At 40.4% G+C, this 21778-nt stretch overlaps 1 protein-coding gene and 1 pseudogene across 1 annotated transcript in view; one reads left to right on the top strand and one right to left on the bottom strand.

Annotated features, from left to right (window-relative positions):
- Positions 1-6441: 6441 nt before the first annotated feature.
- Positions 6442-21778, bottom strand: part of TNFRSF21 (TNF receptor superfamily member 21) — a 67128-nt gene continuing 51791 nt past the window's right edge. The window contains exons 5-6 of the mRNA XM_019734754.3: positions 9492-9720; positions 6442-7858 (exon numbers count right to left, since the gene is read on the bottom strand). Of these exons, the coding sequence (XP_019590313.3) occupies positions 7629-7858; positions 9492-9720 (459 nt within the window). The 3' untranslated portion in view covers positions 6442-7628. The remainder of the gene's footprint in view (positions 7859-9491; positions 9721-21778) is intronic.
- LOC109448950 (large ribosomal subunit protein uL13 pseudogene) lies at positions 11778-12661 on the top strand (annotated as a pseudogene).

Below are 21778 nucleotides of genomic sequence, written 5' to 3'. Positions count from 1 at the left end.
TAAAATAATAATAAACTAAACCTCATTTAAAATATACATATATAAACGATTTTAATAAAATTGTAAATAATGTATTTTAAATTAAAAAATAAAATACAATATTAAGGACTAGCAAGGATCTGTGAACATACAATGGTACCACCACTGTGAAAGTTTGATAGTTTGCTGTAAAATTAAACATGCATTTAGCATACCACCCAGCAACCCTCCACCTGGGTATTTACCCTAAAGAAATGAAACCTTACTTGCACACAAAAACCTGTACACAAGCGGTCATCATAGCAGCTTTACTTGTAATAACCCCAAACTGAAACGGTCCAAAGGTCTTTCAATGCGTGAATCATTAAACTGTTAACGCAACCTTATCATGGAATACCACTCAGTAGTAACAAAGAACAAATTGTTGATAGACGTTAACAATTTAGTTAGATCTCAAGGTAATTATGCTGAGTGAAAAAGAAACAATCTCAGCAGATTACATCCTGTATGATTCCATTTACATAACACTCTCTAAGTGACAAATAAATAACACTCTCCATCACTACAGTGATGGAGAACAGTTGCCAGGGTTTATTTAGAGTGAGGAGAAAAGGCATATGAAAGGGTAGCAAAGAGGGAGTTTCTTTGTGATGCAGCAGTTCTGTATTCTGACTGTGATGGTGCTTACATGAATCTACACTTGTGATAAAATTTCGTAGTACTAGACACCAAAACAAAAATGAAAGCACATGTAAAAACTGATGTGAACTGAGTGAGGTCTGTAGTTTAGTTAATAACATTGTCAGTTTCCTGATTTTGGTGATGTGTATGGCTACGTAAGAAGTTATCCTTGGGAGAAACTGGGCGAAGGGGAGAGAAGAACTATCGGCATTACTTTTGAAATTTCTTGTGTCTTATTTCAAAGTCAAGTAATCTTTTGCTGAATGAGGAGAAAGCCAAAACGAAAACAAACACAATTCAACTTTGGTGGAGCCCAGATGAGAGGCTAGAAAGGCAGGGTTCTACTCCACCTTAATTGCCCTTTGGGACCATGCCTGGCTGACTCAGTTCTACAGCTAGCTAGCCTTCCTGTCTCCACTGCTTACTGGCTGTGTGACTGGGGAAGTCACAGTCTGTGCCTCAGTTTCTTCATCAGTACAATAGGAATAACAATGGTTCCTACATCATAAAATTCAGGTTAAGATTAAAGAGTGAATAATATCAATTGTTTTGGATACTTTATAGGAGTTCTATGAAGAGCATACACATGCTGTCCTCTGAATATGTGACATATACAAGCAGTCACAGGACTGGCTTCCTGTGTCATCATGACGGTTAACAACACACCTGAGAAATGGTGGAACAACCAATGTATAAATGACATGAACTCCTTGCTTATATAGTAATTCTACACTATACCTATATTTCCCTTCTGGTTTTCTTTCCCTTTTCAACCTATCTCACTTCCCAAAGCTTTGAAAGGCATGGAACTGCAACTTTCAGCCCTTTACTTTTGACATTAATTTTCTTTGAAATTAATAAGAAGGACGGCTTACACTAGGGAATTTTGCAAATTTTTCCCTGATTCATATTTGGTTTCAGACTCTCTTAATGCCCTCTTTGTATTTCCATCACTTCACTTGGACACATTTGATTGTAATGACCACTTGTTTCTTTCCCTTACCAAGCTGTGAACCTGAGGTCAGGAGCCGGCATGCATTCATTTAGTCAACATATAGTGACTCAGTACCTACCACGTCCCAGGTACCATGGCAGATGCTGAGGACACAGCTCTGTACAGACATATGCCTTATTCCCGTTGGTAGTTTTGATTGTGTATGGAATAATTCTTTGTATTTCCTGCTTCTAGCATAGTGCCCAGCCCGTGGTAGGTGGTCAAATATTTCACAGGTGGATGGGGAGAGTGATAAAATGAATATTTCTGTTGGCAGGTACACTATATTCAAACAAAATGTACCAAAACCTGGTGTGAAATTGGCTGTTCTACGCTTCCTGGGAGAATGAGAAAATATTCTCATAGGACTATTGCAAATGAGCTATCTTTTTGCCTCTTTTTTCTTCCCCATGAGATTTTGTATTTATCATTTTGCTGTGTATAAGGCAGTAGGTGAACAAAAACAAGACAATGCCATTGCAGAAGCATCTCCTTTGGAGAGATAAGGAACTACTAAAAGACTCTTAAGAAATCTTTGACCTTTTTCCTCACGAAGATGTTAATTGTGAGCAATTCTTGTGTTGAGAAATATAAGAAGATTGGCCAGAAAATAGCTATGCTCCTCTCTCACTTTCTAATTTTGAATTTTCTCCATTTGACTTTTGTATTACTTTGTTTCAGAGCCAAATCCAGGAAAAGGATTTAAAATAACAAAGGGGTTGAGAATGGTGTTGCCACTTCTGGAGAGCAGCAGGGTAAGGAGCTGATTCCCTTTGTCGATTGTACTAAAATGCTCCTCCCAAAGCTATTACTCACATTTTAAGTCTGGTTCATGTAACTCTTACCTTGGTTTTCATGGATGTACATTCCCTGGATGCTGTAGAAATAGTCTAAAAATGATTTTAATTTATTATTTTTAATTTGTGATTTCATACACATTGTGCAAAACTCAAAAGACTCCAAAGAACAAATCATGCAAAAAACATGTCCTTCCTTTCCTCTTCCTGTCTCCTGGACAGCCTGTTCCTCTCCCTAGAGGCATCCCTTAACATGTTTCTTGTATATCCTTGCAAGAAATTTTATGAATATCTATATTTTGTAAATAACAAGACTCTAGCATCCAAATGTGTTTCACATATGCAGTTACTTGGAGTCAAATAGGGTAAAAAACTGTTTAGATTTCTAATTCAAATAATTCCTGCTCAACTGATTGATTATATTTTCTACTTACTTTCAAGAAAAGAGGCAAAAGGAAGTATCTTGGAATTATAAAAGAGTGACGGCGAGGAGTAAGCAACCATGCTCAGGCCTGTCGTCCCACCTAAAAACCACAGACTCTCTAGATGACATCCAAGTTGCCTTCCACAGGTAAGGCCCACAATTCTACTAAACAAGAGATCACATTTACCTTTCTCAAGTCAAAGTGCAAGGTAGGTACCTGTTGCATCTACAGGACTGTGCGGTGAGATTGATGCTCCGATAGCCCAGCTGCTACAGAACTCTGAGATTCCATGACATAGTCAGTTCCGTTTTACAATTCATTACATGTTACTTCATTTCTTTGAAAATTAGAAAAACTTCACTCAAATATATATAGAAACACAAATCAGAATAACATCACTTCCCAAATATTCTTGATTAATCATACCCTGTACATTATGCTCAAAATCACGAATTGATTCGTTGCAGGTGGGTTCATCAACGCAATTAACCTCCAAGATGTTGTCCCATCGTGCTTGGAAATGTATCAATTCTTAACAGAGCATAAACATTTGCCATAGGGTTGTGAGTCCCAAAGCAAGTCTGCAGAATTGAGTGGGGCTGGCTATAGGAAAATCATAATTGCAGATCTCCAGGTTAACTCCCTGTAAGATTTATCCATCAGATCTGGAGTGAGGCTTGAGAAAAAAACACTCCCATCACAAGCTCTTAAATCAGTGGTTCTCCAAGCTGACTCCACATCAGAATCTTCTGGGGAGCTTCAAAACAATGCAGATGCCTATGTCCCATCCCGAGATTCTTATGTAATCGGTCTGGTGTATGGCCTAAGCATTGCACTTTCCAAGCTCCCCCGCTTTTCATTCCAACGTACAACCAGGACTGAGAACTACTGCTGTAGATTTTGCCCAGGATTGCTTAACTCTGGAAGTTTCTTTGGATCATCAGGAATTATTTACTTCTCTCGTGTGGGATTGGTGTACGCTCCCCTATTATCTCTACTCTTTGCGTGAAACCGACGCATAATCCCAGGCTACTCGGTGGGATCTGGAGACCAGCGGCATCCATCTCACCTCGGTAGCCCCCTCACCTAACAACTGAAACAGGATCTGCAGTTTAACAAGATACCCAGGTGTTTCATTTGTTCGGTCAAGTTTAAAGAGCACAGCAAAGCGGCCTGAAATTATGCATTTCTCACACGTTCCCAGGTTTTGTGATTCTGCTGGTCCCCAGTCCCCAGTGGCAAGGATCTACAGCACTTTCTCAAAGTGTGGCCCAACGAGGGTTTCAAGAAAAGAAGTGTGAAGTTCGTTCTGGACTTCACCACAAACTTCCTGATTCATCATCTCTGGGAATCTGGTTGTTTATACAAAAGGTGGTGAACCACTGACGCACGCTCTCCTTGTCCCAGAGTAGGCATCATGCTATCTCCTTTGAAAAGCAGCCCAATTTAATTGTTTAAAAGCTGCTCTGCATTGAGCCTAAGTTGGCCTGGAGGAAACAATATTACTCTCTAGAGAAAAATGCTCTTCCTTAACCCTTTAAGGAACTGAAGGTAGTCTTTCCCTTGCCTATATGATCTTTACCATCAGGCTTAGATTCCCCAACAATCGCTCCTCGTTCTGTTTCTTACTCTTCTGGTTACCCCCACGTTGGATACCTTCCAGTCCAGCATACCCCTCAAAGTACGGCAGCTCAAAGCAGAGAGAACCTCCAAAGTGAGCAACACGGTATACAAATGAGACTATCAACTCTGATCAGAACATTATTATACTTTTTAATCCTGCAGCTGGAGGTTGCATTCTATCGTTTTGTTTTTGGAAAAGCTATGTATCATGTTAACTCAGTATTAAGCTTCCGTTTAACCACGACTCCTATGTCCCTTTCCCTCTGGGTCTCTAAGAGATGCCACCCTGTCGTGCGGGGAAGCCTGCGGGGTCTCTGGTCCCGCTCCCCATACAAGAACGCAGGATATGGTGAGGCCAAAAAGGAACACCCACGGAGCCATAGGCAGGGGAGTCATACCACTACGGTCTCACTGGAGGCTGGGTTCACTGGACGTGCGACCTGCTGTCCCTTTTGTCTGCAACCCACCGGCGACTCTCTTTCACTCTCCTCCACTCTCCTCAGCTCTCCTTCATAGCCGCAGCAGTTATATTAGTGGCTAATGGCTCAATGGCTACAGCTGACGGCCAATCAGTCGCAGCTGATGGCCATCTACTACCCGAGCCAGCACCCCTCCACGTGAGGCCGAGAGCCTGTAAACTACTTTCTGGGGCTCTGTCCCCACACACCCCACTCCTATATTTTCACAATTATGTGTTGAACTTAACTATAGGGCTTTACTTATGACCCAGATAAATATCATCCCTGTGATCTCATCACCCACTGTTTGAGCCCAGAGATGTTCTAGTTTAGTCCTGCATACACAGCCTTGGCTGGATTCAGATTCAAGTCTGATCTCTAGAACTATGCTGTGGGGCCTTAAGCAAGCTCCTTAACCTTTATGAGCCTATTTCTCATATTGTATGGGTACAGTAATAGTACCTATCTTACAGGATACTTGTAAGGATTCAGTAAGATAATGTAAAAAGCACTTTGGAAAGTATAAAGCTGGGTAAAAATTAATTAATAAAAGCATCCCCAAGCTACAAATAATTTACAAACTTAATAACCATAACATTTTTGCATTCATTCATTGTTTTCCATGCCCACAGTAAGTGGCAGTCCTGAAATCCTCTGAAATACAAAATCTGTCTTTCCCACTACCATCTATGACCCATTTTAGTTTGCTTTGTGTGTGCCTGTGTGTATGTGAAGAGTTCCTATCTTCTGTCAACAAAAGAGGGAAAACCTAGCCTGAGAACCAGTGAAACCAAATACCAGGATAGTTCTCTAGAAACCATCCACGTGGAAGTGGATGAAACCAGAAAACCCCCGTAATGTCACTGACATGGGTTTCAAGGTGTTCAGACAGGGTTCTCTATTTCCAGTTTCTCATTGAAATAGGAACTCAAAATTGCTAAGGTTCTGGCCATTGGAAATTCTATAGAGCCAGGGTTCCCAAGCTAAGCAATGTGATAACATATGAAATATAATAAATATAATGTAATATAGCCTACCATAAGATTTCACTCTGCCTTACTGCCAAGAAAGACCCTTGAAATTACTCGGGGGCAGTGAGGTTTCATATAGAGAAGCCTGTGAACTTTTATAGACCGTCCCACAAGTGGTAAATTTCTTAGGTGGAAATGAGTAAGATGAATACATTCCAAGGCCTACTTACCATTTGTACCTCTCCACCCCCAAATCCTCATTTCTTAAAATAGGAACAATCTCAAAACAGGAGCCTCAGGCTTACCCCCAAAGACTAGAAAACGCTTGGTCATTTCATGCTTGGTAGTCTTTTTCTGTGAATCTCCTGGTACTTTTTCAGACACAAACCTTTGCTGATTTACATGATATAGATTAGAATTATGAGGTTTTTAGAATATACATATTTTCAAAGAGTTGTAACTTAGGCACATGTACAAGGCAAGGATTAAATAAATATACACAAACGACTCAAGTAACAAACACCTAATATTTATTAATAAATTAGTACACTTGAAGGCATTTTTCTGATATCAGTCCCTTACCACTATCCACAAACCCTGCCCACACAAAGGGATTCCACACCACCTTTGCATTAGAATCTGGCAACTGAGCTTTAGAGAGTATGTTTATAAGTGGGAGCATAGTTGCAAATATATCAGACAAGAGTCCTTACAGCTGCAGACATTTTTACTTAAATTGATCAGGTAATGAAGGCATCCACCAAGACCAAGTGCTGGTGGTCTCGGAGGGCAGACTGGACCTATCAACTATGTGTGTATAAAAAAAAACAAGACATCTTCAAAGCAAAGCTGGGCAAATTCCCTATGGAAAAGGTGCCGCTGGCACTCAATGGTGACTTTCCAAAGTGCAGCAATATGTTCCAAAACAGCTCAATCCCTAAAAGATGAAGTTCAAGTTTTTTGGTGGCCTAGTTGTGAAGCCACTTAAATAGCAAGTTCTGATGGCGCGAGGATTTCATGTCTCCAGCCCAGAGCATATTGGTGTAAGAGGAGCACAAGTACTCAAGCATTCTACACGGTGTCCAGATGAAAACCGCACAATCAGCAACAGTGTGGTCAAGTTTCTGCCATGAATATGAACTATACAACAAGGCATATTAAAAAGATAACTCAAAATCTAATTGAATTACAGTAACTCAGTGGGGTCTTACATTTCCTTAACCCTTAAGAAAAATCCGTAAATGACATATAATTAAAAAAAAAAAAAATAGTAAGAATAAAACAAGTAGGTGTGGATCTGAGACATGACGACAGCGTACAGAATTCACAAGATGGCATTACATTTTTAAAGAAAAGGCTCACAATCCAGCGTGCTGGAATAGTCACACTGCATTTGTGGCACGTTTAAGTGAATTTAAAGTGCACAGAATAATTTTGAAAATACGTAAGGCAAAACAGAAAATATGGAACCTAAAAAACGTCAGTGGTGGGTATTTTGCAACAGTTACACCTTGAAAAGGTTTATAAACTAACTTCCCAGAAGGGTTCAAAAAAAAGAAAACAAGAAAGCTCAAAACACTGGCCATATACTCTGTTACACACACACACACACACACACACACACACACACACACACAAAACAAAACAAAACACCCTGTCCCTAAAATGAGTCATTTCCAGAGTGCAGCATCCCTTGAGTTCTACAGTAAGTCGGGAAGATGGCTATAAACAGAGTCCAGGAGGGTCTGGCTGGCTTCCTGGCTCTTCACTCCAATAATTTCAAATAGCCGGTCCAGCTTGTCCTCAGCCTGAGGGATCTCTTCAATCACTCGCAGCTCCTCTGGATTCAGAATGTGGAGCATATCATCAAAAATAGGCTGTAAGTCGCAGGGGTCCAGGCGTACCTGACGCAACACTGTGTCCTTCTTTTCTGCAGGGAAGAGAAGGGGACAGCTGTAAAGGGACTGCACTGGGCGGTCATGGAGGAGAAGGAAGAGTGATAGCTCCTGCCTCCCCAGTCTATCCCCACCCCACCCCAAAGAGAGGGAGAGGACCTCTGGCACCTTTCAAACAACACAGGATTGTATTGTACTTGCATTGTATTACTTGCATTGTGCACACAATAACAAGATTTGCCCAATGTGGATCAGACAAGGATCTAATTGAACTTGAACGCGTTGTTGATGTGTCCTTTGACATGACGTCTGCTACACCTAAAGAACTTCTTCTAAATTCTTCTAAAACTCCGGAGAATGCTATAATATTTTAACACGTTGCATACGGATCACGAGAATCTTCGTTTTTTTTCTGAGCCATGCGTTAAGGACGGATAACGAGAATTCTCGTTTTTACTGTTGACTCTTTTTACTTTGCATATTTTATTGAATTATTTGTAGAATAATTATTTATAGAATAATTTATAGAATAATTTATTTGTAGAATCTATTATTTATAGAAAAATAATAAATGACATAGAAGCATTTACGCTTTAAAGAGAAGAGTGCATTTTAAAGTAGTTTCTTTTAAAAACCTGCCGGAACAGAGGGGTATGAGGGATTTAAACCCCGCCGTACGCAACGTGTTAAAAAACTGAAAAACTAAAACAAAATAAAAACTTCCCACCCTTTCCCCTCAAAAATTCCAAGTCACTTGTAATGTGCTTATATGACTTTCTAACTATGTTGCTATATTTTAAGACTAAACTGCTAAGAGCAAAAGCACACAAGAAAACAGTGTTTCTTGGGTCACACCTTACAATGGAGTAAGGAATTATAACTTTTATTACTAGTATAAAAAGCTTTCTCTATAATATAATATGTAACAAAGTACACACTAAAATACATTTTACACAAATTTTAAGTAAATATAAATACGTGAAGTGTATAAAATGTATAAAATATAAATATGTAAAATAGAACAGATTTTATAAACATATAAACTATAACATAAAACATAACCCTCTCACTAAAATATAGCTGGAATTAAACAAACTAGAAAATTTCTAACAAAAACGTCATGAGTCTAGTGTACTTGCTAATTCTCTACCCTCCTATTAAAAACTGAAAGTGGCAAATTATACATCAAAGCACCAATCCATAATGTTTAAAACATTATTATATGCAATCAAGCTTAACAGCAAATTTGCATTCAAGTCACTAAAAAACCTATGCTTTGAGTCCCTAAAACCTATACGTACTTCAGATACTCATAATAGGTTAGTACTTTAAATCCTTGGCTCTGCAAGCCTGGTAAATAATTTTCAAAAAAACCTGCCAGACTACTTTTTATCAGACCTTCCCTGAAACACGCATTTGATAGCTCAGGAGATAAGGGTGACTGGAGACCCTGGACGGCAGACTCTCAGCCAGGCAGTGAAGAGCTGTAAAGGTTTTCTAGGCATGTCCCCACTGGCTAACGACGTGCTTTCTCTCAGGCCAGCCTTATCTTGCAGTCTAGGACAGGTCTTCCTGTCCTAGAATGATTCAACTACTACTGGACTGTGGGAGTGGAGAGGGAGAAACCCTGGGGGCTTTGGTGGGGGGAGGCTTAAAGAATGTCTGCACCTTTGGTAATAAAGGAGCCCGTCCTGCTCAATGCAGAGGAGCCGCTGGATGTAGAGTCACAGCGAAGAAGGGGCTCAGACTCATCCACGAAGAAGCCCTTGTTCTTCTCCAGGGGGGAGGGCTCCACGGTCAGGAGAGCGGAATTCTCAAGTTTCGTGTTGGGGCTGGGGATAGGGCTCGGGCTGAGCGGACTGGGGCTCATCGGGAGAGCCAGTTTGTCAGTTTCCAGCTGTAGGAGAGAACAAAAAAAAAAAGTTTTATTATATACTTAAAAATTATACGGAAAAAGGAAACTAAAATCTTTTCTCAGACGCTAGTTTTTGTTCCATTTAATATTTTAGAGATAAATTCTCCCATTTTGACAGTTCTTAAGTTATTGCTAGATACACACATACACACAAACACACCACACACGCACTTTTAAATCCTTTAAAAATATACGTGAGGATATGTATGAGCATTAAAAATTAGGAAGCTTGTGTACCAAGCTGTTACCTCACAGGAGTGGAACTGGACAAGGAAGCGAAGAGGAAGATCTCCAACTTAAAATATAACTCTGTAGAGCCAGAAAAGGTCTTACATAATATCTAGTGTATTACATCTAGCCTCTGGAATTGTGAGAAAATATATTTCTGTTGTTTAAGCTTCTCAGTCTGTGGTATTTTATTATGGAAGCCCAAGAAAACTAATACACCTTCTTTTCACAAATAAAGAAACAGAGGCCTAGAGAAGTTAAGTGATTTTCTTAACTAAATGCTCCCAACCAGTAAGTGGCAGAACTAAGACTAGATCCTGGTTGCCTGACTCCCATTTCAAACTAGCTCAGGAATTAAATAAAACTTTGAAAGAATGAGAACAGAGCAGCAGAGGCAAAAGCGGCTAGAAGGAGTGAGGCCCACCCCTCTGGAGCCAGTGTATCAACTCTTAAGCATATAATGGAGAGCATGCGCGAGAAGCTTGCATTCTGGAGTGGGCGCCAGAGAGACAATAAAAAAGAAGCAAATGAAGAAGATGGTTTCCGATGGAGATAGTGAGCTTCATGACCACTCTGGCTGGTGTGTGGAGAATGGATTTTAGGGAGACAAGAATCAAAGCAGGGAGACCAGTTGACATGCTGTTAACAGTGGTCAGGTGAGGTATAATCATGGCTGTCCCAGGTGTACAGTGGAGATGGAGGAAGTGATAGGTGGTAGCACCCCATTCCAGGTGAAATGACTAAAGCACAGAGAGGGTGAAAGCCAGGGCTCATCTCAAGTCTGCTTGACATCTCTACTTGGCCCTACTGTTCAACACTATACTCTAGAACTCTGGCAGGCATGTGGGGCATTTTCAGTCCATTGACTTTTATCTTTTTATTGGCTCTTCGGCACAGATGAAAATCTGAAAGCCCGGTGGCGAGATCACACAGGGCAGGCTTCAGGAAGTGATGTGCACTCTTCCCAGAGCTGTTAATCACCACTCATTAGAACCCTCATGACTCCACTCACCCATGTCAAGAGAAACTTCAAGCTCCTCCATCAGGAAAACATTGATCCTCATTGCAAAGCATTACGTTGAATAGTTGTAAAACACACAAAGCAAACATGACGGCCTCTTTTACAGCCTTTAAGGCCGGAGAGGTTCTTGCAACTGGCTGCAGATTCTGAAGACCACTGATTACGGGACACGTCTAAGGTTCCAACAGCGTTTTTCCTCTATCCAGCCACCCACACACTGCTTATGCTTCCAGTGCAAGTTGAAAACTTGGATAACACGTATTCCCAGAGGATCCCCTTCTGATCCACAGACAAGTTTTATCTTATGCATATGCTTTTAAATGTTTAATTCAATAGGCCCGGGCATGTGCCCCTCCTCCCCAAAAATGCACATGGCCATTCATGCCAATACACGTTTTTTATTCACTCAGACAAAGAGCACTTGTCTACACTCTGTTTCTCAGGGACATTGCATTGGACCACATGGTCAGTCAATATAGTGCACTGTTCTTGCTTAAAAAAGAAATTCCCACCCACAAATCACATGTCAATAGACTAAGAAGTCCACCCACCTATTTCCTGCACTCAGTTCAAAACTTTAAATATTTAATTTTCCCCCACTTTTGCCAAAGGATCCTATCAATGGAAATTAAGCACATGATTTCCAACATAACTTGTAAAGACAGAATGCTGAAGTGATGGCTCTCTTGTAATATGAAAAATGCCCCTAGGAACGGTTTGAGCATTGCCACATTGGAGCTAAAAAGTACAGCAACAGCCAGAAACCATTTAAAATGATTCTTCTAGAAAAATCTTAATTCAGGTACTGAGTATGGTATTCCTCACTTTATGCAGGATAACCAGTAGTTGGTTGAATTTCAGATTTCTCTAAAGTTATTTACATTTTTTTTCTATAAGAAAAAGAATTGCTCGCTTTCCCAGATGGCTGTCGAGGATGGCAGAGGGGCAGGGTCTGGTGCTCCATGCCTGAGGTCATCTCCTGGGCCACCTGGAAGCCATCATGGCCAAGCAGGTACTGCCGGGCCCAAAGGTGGTAGTCGTGCGCTGTGAGGGCATCAACATTTCTGGCAATTTCTAGTTAAAGTACTTGGTCTTCCTCTGCAAGCGGATAAACCCCAACCCATCCTTAGGCCCCTACCACTGCTGAGCTTCCAGCCGCATCTGTTGGCGGACCGAGCAAGGCACGCTACCCCTCAAGACCAAGAGGGGCTAGGTCACCCTGGACCCCCTCAAGATGTTTGATGGGATCCCACCACCCGATGACAAGAAAAAGCGAATGGTGGTTCCTGCCGCCCTCAAGGTTGTGCGCCTGAAGCCTACACATAAGTTAGCTTACGTAAGGCGCCTGGCTCATGAGGTTGGCTGAAGTACCAGGCAGTTACAGCCACTGTGGAGGAGAAGAGGAAGGAGAAGGCCAAGATTCATTACCAGAAGAAAAAATACAGCTCATGAGGCTACGGAAATAGGCCAAAAAGAACATGGAGAAGAAAACACAGATACACAGAGGTCCTCAAGACCCATGGATTCCTGGTCTGAGCCCAATAAAATTGACTGTTAATTCCCCCCACCAAAAAAAAAAAAATTTTGTTCCCACAAACTGACTTCTTTCCTCCCTTTACCTTAATATTTACAACATCCATCAAAATTGGTTTGCAACACTGCAACTCAAGCATTGTGTCATCTGTGGTATCTCTAACCAGAAATTGAGTCATCAGGATATTTGTAATAAATTAATTTTTTATTTTATTAATTCAGAAAGTTCATGGTTCAGTACTGAGTTTATAGCAAATGCAGAACACTTATAAGATTTAGATACTAAAAGAGAAGACAGATACTCTAAACAAGAAAGGCAGATTTCCACAGAAGAGGGTCTTATCGTCTTACAAAAGGCTTTGAGCATAAAGTTATCAAAACATTCACAAAATGAGTAACTTAATGTATTCCTTATGCTCCTTTGAGCTTTCCAAATTCTCTACAGGGACATCTTAACTTTTTATAATTAGAAAAACAATAAATGTTATTTTTAAAAGCAGTCACCACTGATAAGTATATTTTCCTTCTGCTAACTTGAAAATGTTGTGGCTGCAGTCGCTCTTATTTATATCGGTAGCCAAGAAACAGGACAGTTGGAAGATCATCTTCTTGGCTGAGCTCCTCTCTATACTTCTGTTAAATGTTCCCCGGCACCAAAGAGCAAGGCTTCCCCCCCCCCCCCCCCCTTGTTGCAGTGAGACAGATATTAAGACTTAAAAGAACAGCCTCCGGGAAAATTTCACCAGTGAAGGCAATATATCCAGAGAGATATCTGAAGTCCCTTTGGAGACACTTGAAAAGTATGGTTCTTTTTGTTTTATAGCCATGAGGTAATCGTGCTAACTTGCAAGACTCAATTGAGAAATGAGGTAGAGACAGACAGTAAGGCAGACCAAAAGGGGAGGGGGCAGGAATAATGAAGAAAGAGCTCCCCGAGCCGCCAAAAACAGATGGATCTATTGTGTAAACTTCAAGAGCATGCAATTTATTTTAGCCAAATGAGCCCCAAATGTCTTCCCGATTCGTTTCCATGCAAGTACACTCAGTCGTTCCAGATACTGTATTTATTAGTCCAAACTGATAAAAGAAGAGATAAATGGTTCACCTGACTCAACATCTGAGTCACACCTAGCTCGCTTGCTGACCTGCCTACTTTCTTTTCTGATTCCCAGAACCAGAGTATGAAGACCCATCCAAATGGATTAGTATAACAGGATATTTATTGATCGAAATGAGTGAGTTTCTGGGCTACACAGGTTTGTAGCATGTTTGTGAGAACAATGATTAAACTTATATTCGGGGGTTGTGTAATGGAATGAGCCATTTCCGGCTGTGTCCTTGCAACCCCTCACTCCTACCTCAACCAGAACCCCAGAACCCAAGTGCCCACTCTGGGTTCTCAACCAAATCACAACCAAAAACTGAAGCTCAGAAATAAGTCTCCTCTTTAATATCAAACCCAAAACCAATCACTTCCCTGTAGCCTGGTCTTTCCACAGATGACACAGTGTGGAAAGTTGAAGTGTTTTTCTAGCCCCTGGGGATGGTAGAACCATGAACAAACAGTAAAGGAAAATCCTTCCGAGCTTCACCCATGGCAAGGATGGCATATACATGAAAGAAGATTTTGAGATTACTTTTCTTGTCTCCTATGATCTAACAGCATTCCTGAATATACTCTGCAAACAGAGATGTGCCAAAGAACTCTGGCCTCAGAAGCCATTTTTTCAGTATGCATTTCATGTTCCCCACAGTCAACTCCTAAAAATCGAAGTCATGAGCATCCTGGAATATCATTGCAAGGGAAGAAAGGAAATATACCACTAACTAGCTGTGTGGTGGTCTAAAAGAACCACTTCCCTCCTCAGACCTGTTTCCTCATTTCTAAATGAAAAGAAGGTTAGACTAGGTCGTGTCTGTTCAAATGATGTCTTATTTATTGTTTGTCTCACTATTGCTATTTCATTCTTGACCCCCACCCTAGCCACTACCCCAACTCCCCTTTTTCGTTCCAAGTTACACCCAACTGGTTCATTCAACTAAAGTTTACCACTGAGTTCTTTTCAATTACTACCCAATTACAATCTCCCTGTGGTTGCACAATCTGTTTTCATAAAACTAATTAACAACTTTGATGCCTCAGTGACCCCCTGAAATGAAGCATTAATTACTCAGCCTGGATACTCCTTGCCAATCTGCTAAAATGGTTCAACTTAACCCCATGGCTCCATTACCCAGTTGGATTCTCCCAAGCTCCCCTTTTTCCCCCTCTGTAGCCAGCTAGGCCTGACAGACTCAAAAAGAAAGCTCTGTACACAGTGAAAAGCCTCCAGACCTCATCTAATACTTAGAAAGAAGGAAGAATTCTGTTACATTTGTGAAAATTTCCATCACATTAATAATGGTTTTTAAAAGCCCATTTGCTAAATTGAATGAAACTAATTGCTATTCCATCTGAGTTGACCAGCTTGCTACTAAGATCCTGTAAACAAAAAGGGACTTTAAGAAATAAGCCATTATTAATACTGTGCTAAATGATCCAGCATGAAACATGTAATCTATTTGCTATTAAGGTAGCACTTATTAGCTCCATTTTACTGATGAGAAAAGTGAGGCTCTAAGAGGTTTAAGTAACCAACCCAAGGTCACTGAGCCAGGATTCAAGATCAGAACTGTCTAGTTTCACATAATCCTCTTTGCTGAGCCATGTCACTTTTGGACCCACTGCATTGAGAGAAATTGACAAATCCTGTAAACTCAATATAAACAATCACCTGACTGAAAGGACCTACCCTGGCTCCTCAGCCAGAGTGAAGGGGCCAGAAGCAGGGTAAGCTCAATAGCAGAGCTTACACTCTGGCTGGACGATTGTCCTGAGATCAAGGTGGGAGATTCTGTAAATTCCAGACACTAACTGTAACCAATAACTAAATATTTCAGATCCTAACAGATCAGTGACTATTTAAAAAAACAAATTCCATTTCCACTAAAGGTTTATCTCAAAGGTATTGACACAAATATGTAACTACAATTATTTAGGGATTATGCTGTTTCAAACTTGTTTCCCCTGCTTTAAACCCGGCTGTTCATGTAATCAAGATCAAATTAGATTTCCTGACCTCCTATAAGTTTATGTAGGCATGGGCAGTTGGGCTTTGATAAAAATAAGTACTATCCTCCTTGCCATAAGTATCTCTTGATATCTGAATCTACTAGGTCCCTATGTTTACAGGAATTCAGATATAAATGAGTGTTCAGATAATTATGGTTATCAACTTCTATCTCAAAAAATTTATCTGAATCTTATTCAGTTCCTATGTTCAGATACCGAAGAATACCTGTATACCATGATTTCTCCCTTTAAAAAATACAACGCAACCACAGGGCTACAATAATCAAAACAGCATGGTATTGGCAGAAAAACAGACACATAGACCAAAGGAATAGAATTGAGAACCCAGAAATAAAACCACATAAATATGGACAGATAATTTTTGACCAAGAAGCTAAAAACATACAATGGAGCAAAGACAGCCTCTTCAATAAATGGTGCTAGGAGAATTGGATAGCCATGTGCAAAAGAATGAAACTGGACTGCTATTTGTCATCATGTACCAAAGTTAATTCAAAATGGATCAAAGACTTAAGCATAAGACCTGACACAATAAACTGCATAGAAGAAAACATAGGCACTAAACTTATGGACCTTGGGTTCAAAGAGCATTTTATGAATTTGACTCCAAAGGCAATGGAAGTAAAAGCTAAAATAAACGAATGGGACTATATGAAACTTAAAAGCTTCTGCACAGCACAAGAAACCATCGACAAAATAAAGAGGCAACCAACAAAATGGGAGAAGATTTTTGCAAACAATGTCTCCGATAAGAGGCTAATGTCCAGAATATACAAGGAACTCATGCAACTCAACAACAAAAAAACAAACAACCCAATTGAAAAATGGGCAGAGGACTTGAAGAGACATTTCTCCAAAGAGGACATACAAATGGCAAATAGACATATGAAAAAATGCTCAACATCACTAATCATCAGAGAAATGCAAATAAAAACCACAATGAGATATCACCTCACCCCAGTCAGAATGGCTATCATCAACAAGACAAATAGTAACAAGTGTTGGAGAGGCTGCGGAGACAAAGGAACCCTCATCCACTGTTGATGGGAATGCAGATTGGTGCAGCCGTTATGGAAGGCAGTGTGGAGGTTCCTCAAAAAATTACGAATAGAATTGCCATATGACCCAGCAATCCCTCTCCTGGGTATCTACCCAAAAAATCTGAAAACATTTATAGATAAAGACATGTGTGCTCCAATGTTCACTGCAGCTTTGTTTACGGTGGCCAAGACATGGAAACAACCAAAATGTCCTGTGATAGATGAATAGATAAAGAAGTTGTGGTATATATACACAATGGAATACTATTCAGCGGTAAGAAAAGATGATATAGGAACATTTGTGACAACATGGATGGATCTTGAGAGTGTAATGCTGAGCGAAATAAGTCAGACAGCAAAAGCAGAGAACCATGTGATTTTCACTGATATGTGGTATATAAACCAAAAACAACAAAAGAACAAGACAAACAAATGAGAAACAGAAACTCATAAACACAGACAATAGTTTAGTGGTTACCAGAGGGTAAGGGGGGTGGAGGGTGGGGGGTGGGAGATGAAGGTAAGGGGGATCAAATATATGGTGATGGAAGGAGAACTGACTCTGGGTGATGAACACAAAATGGGATTTATAGATGATGTAATACAGAATTGTATACCTGAAATCTATGTAATTTTACTAACAATTGTCATCCCAATAAATTTAATTAAGAAAAAATACAACACAAATATACTGCCTCCAACAAAAAAGGAAAAAATAGGCAGGTTTCTTTAAAGTCCAGATGGCAGGAAACAATGACTTAGATTATTTTTTTGAATGTGAATTCTTGTTGAATGCAACCCAGAATAGGGATTTGGGCAAGAATAATCCAAATTTACTCAGCAAATTTTTTTTTTTGCAAACAAAAAGAAAAAAGTAAAGAAGAAAATGGGAAGATGCTAATTCTTAAAAGAAGGGTTATCAGTTGTAAGAAATTTGGAGCAAGTCTTAGAAATAGAAATATGAACTAGAAATATACACTCACATATATAGTCTATAAAGCCAAATGACAAAATGTGAATAATTATTGAATCTAGGTGGCAGGTTTATGGGTGGTGCTTGTACTGTGCTTTCAACTTTACTTTGTTGTGTAAGTCTTATTTTTAAACCTTGGGAAAATAAATTAAAAAGGTAGGCTAAGAGCCAAATAGCCTTATGACAAAAATTCCCCAAACTTTTCCTAGTCTTCTGATTGTTTAGTCTTTTGGGATCTTTCCTTCTTTTTCTGCTGCCCAGCCCAGACCACAAGAAAAGGAGCAAGAAGGGGCTTCCACTGCATAAGTAGGGAACAGCACTAACACAAATCTAAATCAACGATTGGCAAGTAGACACTGTTGGCCTTATGCTGTCTAGATCTCCCTGGAGTCATTAGAGATCATGGGACGGAAGCAGGGACAGGAGTACAATGCCAAGATGCCCTGCTCAGCTTCCCCGGAAACCCCTGTGCCAGACCACAGAGATTGCAGAGCTGAGTGAACACCATGTACTGCCCAGGTGAGCGGGGAGCCAACAGCAGGGCCTGTAGAACGAACTCACTCACACTCAGTGACAAGACAGGGTAGATTGTAATGGTGGTACTAAATCTTCTCTTTTTGAGATTTGGACTTCTGGTAGAATTTCATTTAAGAAGTGTAATTTAGCTTGGGACTTTTTGCAAGCTTTTTTTTTTTTTTCTTGTCCTCCTTTCACCAAACCTGACTCTGTTTACTATACATTTATTGTGCATACGAGTTTCAATGTTTCTGTTTCTTTCGGCCTTGCAAGCCTGGCATGGTAACATGGGAGAGGTTTTTACATCTGTATAGGATCCACTCTTGGCTCCAACTTAAATTTACAAAACATATACCAAGGTTGCCCTAACCAGTTTAACCACACCTTCCTTCCCGCACTCCAACGGACCAAGTTGAACGTGATAGATTTCATTACGTACAGGCCGAAGCCATTTACATCTGGTTAGAAAATATAAAACTTCAGATCAAACAAAAACTCAGGGCTGTAGTCTCTAATAGATTCTGCCCAGCCGACCCTCCTCTCACTTTTGTTACTGGAGTCCCGGTTCTTCTTGCAGACGCAGTGAAGAACCAAAGGTCAGCAAGCTGATTAATATGCAAGCAGGGTTGATTAGTGATAGTTCTCAGGGAAGAGAACGGGCCTAGCTGAGGGGGTGGGGGAGGAGAGAGAGAGAAAGGTGGAGAGAGCAAGGAGTAAGGTCCAGAGAGCCCTTGTCCCAAGGACTTAAAGTTTGCTGGGTGGAGTCAGGGAATTACATGTTGCTTTGGCGGGAAAATTGGGGCATGCTCTTCCACAGGAGAGCCTGCCCTCCTAGTAAAATGGGTGGAGACCTGTTGACTCAGATCCTTGTCTTGCTCCAGACCATGTCTTGTCTTCTGTTGTTGTTAAAACAGATACGTGGCTGAAGGCAGTTAATCCAAGCTAGTGATGAGCTTTTTCTGTAGGAACTGTGGACCCCCTCCCACCCTGCTCCTCTTACATTTTCTAACCTCTACCTAATACTTGAACAAATCTTCCTTCTTAATTTCTACCTGCCTCATGATTTCTTTCACAACCTGCCAGCAAGCAGCCACAACACTCAGGAGGCTCACAGAATTCACTTGATTGAAAAATGCCAAAACCACTGGGGATTTCAAAAAAACAAAAAAAACCTCTTACCTACCCTAGATCTGTCCAAGCATAGGATAATGAAAGGATTTTGTTTCAACTGCAACCTTAACACTTAAGACTACATTTAAACTTGAGCCTAGGTTAGCTGGCCATGGCGTGTTTCTCCCTTCAGTACCCTAGGCCCTAATCAAGGCAGTGGCTATATTCTTGTGTATATATGTCCTCTGCTAATTCTGATCATTTGTAAGAGGATTTCAAAACAGAATCCCAAAGGCTACAAATCCACTCACATTTAAGTCAAGGTGTGGGTGGCCAACCCTTGCCCTAAGCAAGAGAATTCTTCTCTGGATGCCTGGGGAAAAACCACAGGAAGTCACAACAAGTAGAGCTGCACAAAGCTGCCAAAGCTGGTAAGAACCAGCTGGCTCCGGAGGGAGGAGGAAGGGAGACTGTGCCCTGCCCAGCTGCTGGGGCATGTGTCTGCAAACTGTCCAGGCCGCTGACATCAACACTAATTTACAGCCCTGAGCTGACTCACTCCCTGGCTTTCTCAACAAAGGAAGTGCGGATTAGTACGTGGGCTCCCTTGGTTCAGAGCCGGAGCCCACTCACATTTAAATGTACTATTGAGCCTTACATGAGGAGATAACACTGCTAGAAATGACTTGGGTTTCGCTAAATGTCACTCAATGAAACATAGTATTAGGAAGGCTTTCCCCAAAAAATCCTTTGGACAACTCTAACCATGAGAAAAAGTTGCACGGATCTTATAAGCATATCTTAAGTCACTGTGGAGGATAGAAAGTTCATAGGAAAACTCATGACCTTGACGTAAGAAGGCTCAAGCTCATCTGTGATTCAAGGGTTTTGAATTTGGCAAATTTGATTAAATTAGCGTTCTTTAATAGAATGATTAGTTGGATTGGTGCCATTAGAATTCAAATATATGTGGTACACAATTCCAAAGGTACAAAAGAGGACACCGTGAAGAATAACTGTCTCACTAACCTCTGACTTCAACCTCTGGCTTCCAGATCTCAGCAACTCAGTTCCACACCAGAGTGTTAACTACTGTTACCAATTCCCTATGCAGTCTTCCAAAGACAGTCTGCCCTTACACCAATAAATAGGTACACATAGTCTACCCCACCCCAGCTCTTCTTTTTTTGTTTTTTACAATTTTTTTTCCAAGATTGTGGCACAGTATACTCACTACTCTACATTTGTCTTTTTCCATTTAAAACAGTTCTGAGGTTAGCATATAAAGAGCTGACTCACTGTTTTTGACAAGTTCATACTGTTCCACTGTATGGATGTCCTATGGCTTACAAAACCAATCTTCTACTGAAGGGTATTGTGTTGCTTCCACTCTTTTGTTATTACAAATAATGCTATAATGAATACTTGCACTTGCATCATTCTGCACATATGTGGGACATATGTGGGAATACATGGACATATTCCTAGAAGTGGAATGTCAAGTGGTCAACTGACATGTACTTTGGTAGATAACGCCAGGTGGCCTCCATGGGGACTGCGCTTACTGTACACACCCATTAGCAGTCGATGCTGTTCTTTCTGTTCCCTCACAACACAAGAATGGTGTCATACCTTTCCCTCTTTGCCATCTGAGAGGTAAAAATTGTATCTCAGTGTAGGTTTCACTTTGAATTTTCCTTATTCTGCATCAAGTTAAAAAATCTGTATACCTTTAAGAGCCTTTCTTTTTCTGTGAACTGTCTTATTCACAGACTGCCCATTTTTCTTTTTGGGTTGTTGGTCTCTTAATTCATTTGTAAAAGCTCTTCATTTTTTAACAAAATATCCTATGTTGCAAACAACTTCTCCGTTATTATTTTGTCTTTAGATTTGCATGTTTTCTGACTTGTATATTTACTGCTAAGCAGTTAAATCTTTCTTGTATGATTTCTGTGTTTTATATTATTCTCAGAAGAGCCTTACCAAGTTTTGTGATTATAAACACACACAAAAAGTTTCCTTTTTTTTCCTCTAGTTTCCTTTTTTGGGGGCGATAAGCCATTCTTAGGTTGGTCATTCTAGCCTATCCCCTGACTCAGCCCAAATGTGGAGAACTCAAAGTTGCCTCTGTGACAATTTTTTAATGGGAAAATCATGAGTAACAGCTGTCTCTCTCAAGAAAATAGTGAGGAATAAGCAATTAAAATGTTGAAACTAACTGGTGTATAACAAAACCTACTTCTAACCGTGATGCAATTCCTCTTCAATGAGTGTACCCACTACTGGCACTTTGGTTATAACAGATCAAGAGACAATCTCACAAACATAGGATGGAGAAGCGTGGACAAAACTGGAAGCTACTAAGCTTTATCCAGATATGAGTTTTGGCTTAAAAGAAAAGAAAATGTGATCTTCAGCACTGGTAATTGATGGAGAAAATAAGCTTCTTTTTACAATATTGATTCTGATTTCCCCCTAATGCACTT

Source organism: Rhinolophus sinicus, chromosome 2 (assembly GCF_057876585.1).
Source record: "Rhinolophus sinicus isolate RSI-liver-muscle chromosome 2, RSI-T2T, whole genome shotgun sequence".
In the NCBI taxonomy this organism is placed as follows: domain Eukaryota; kingdom Metazoa; phylum Chordata; class Mammalia; order Chiroptera; family Rhinolophidae; genus Rhinolophus; species Rhinolophus sinicus.
This window is presented reverse-complemented; position numbering and strand designations above follow the sequence as displayed.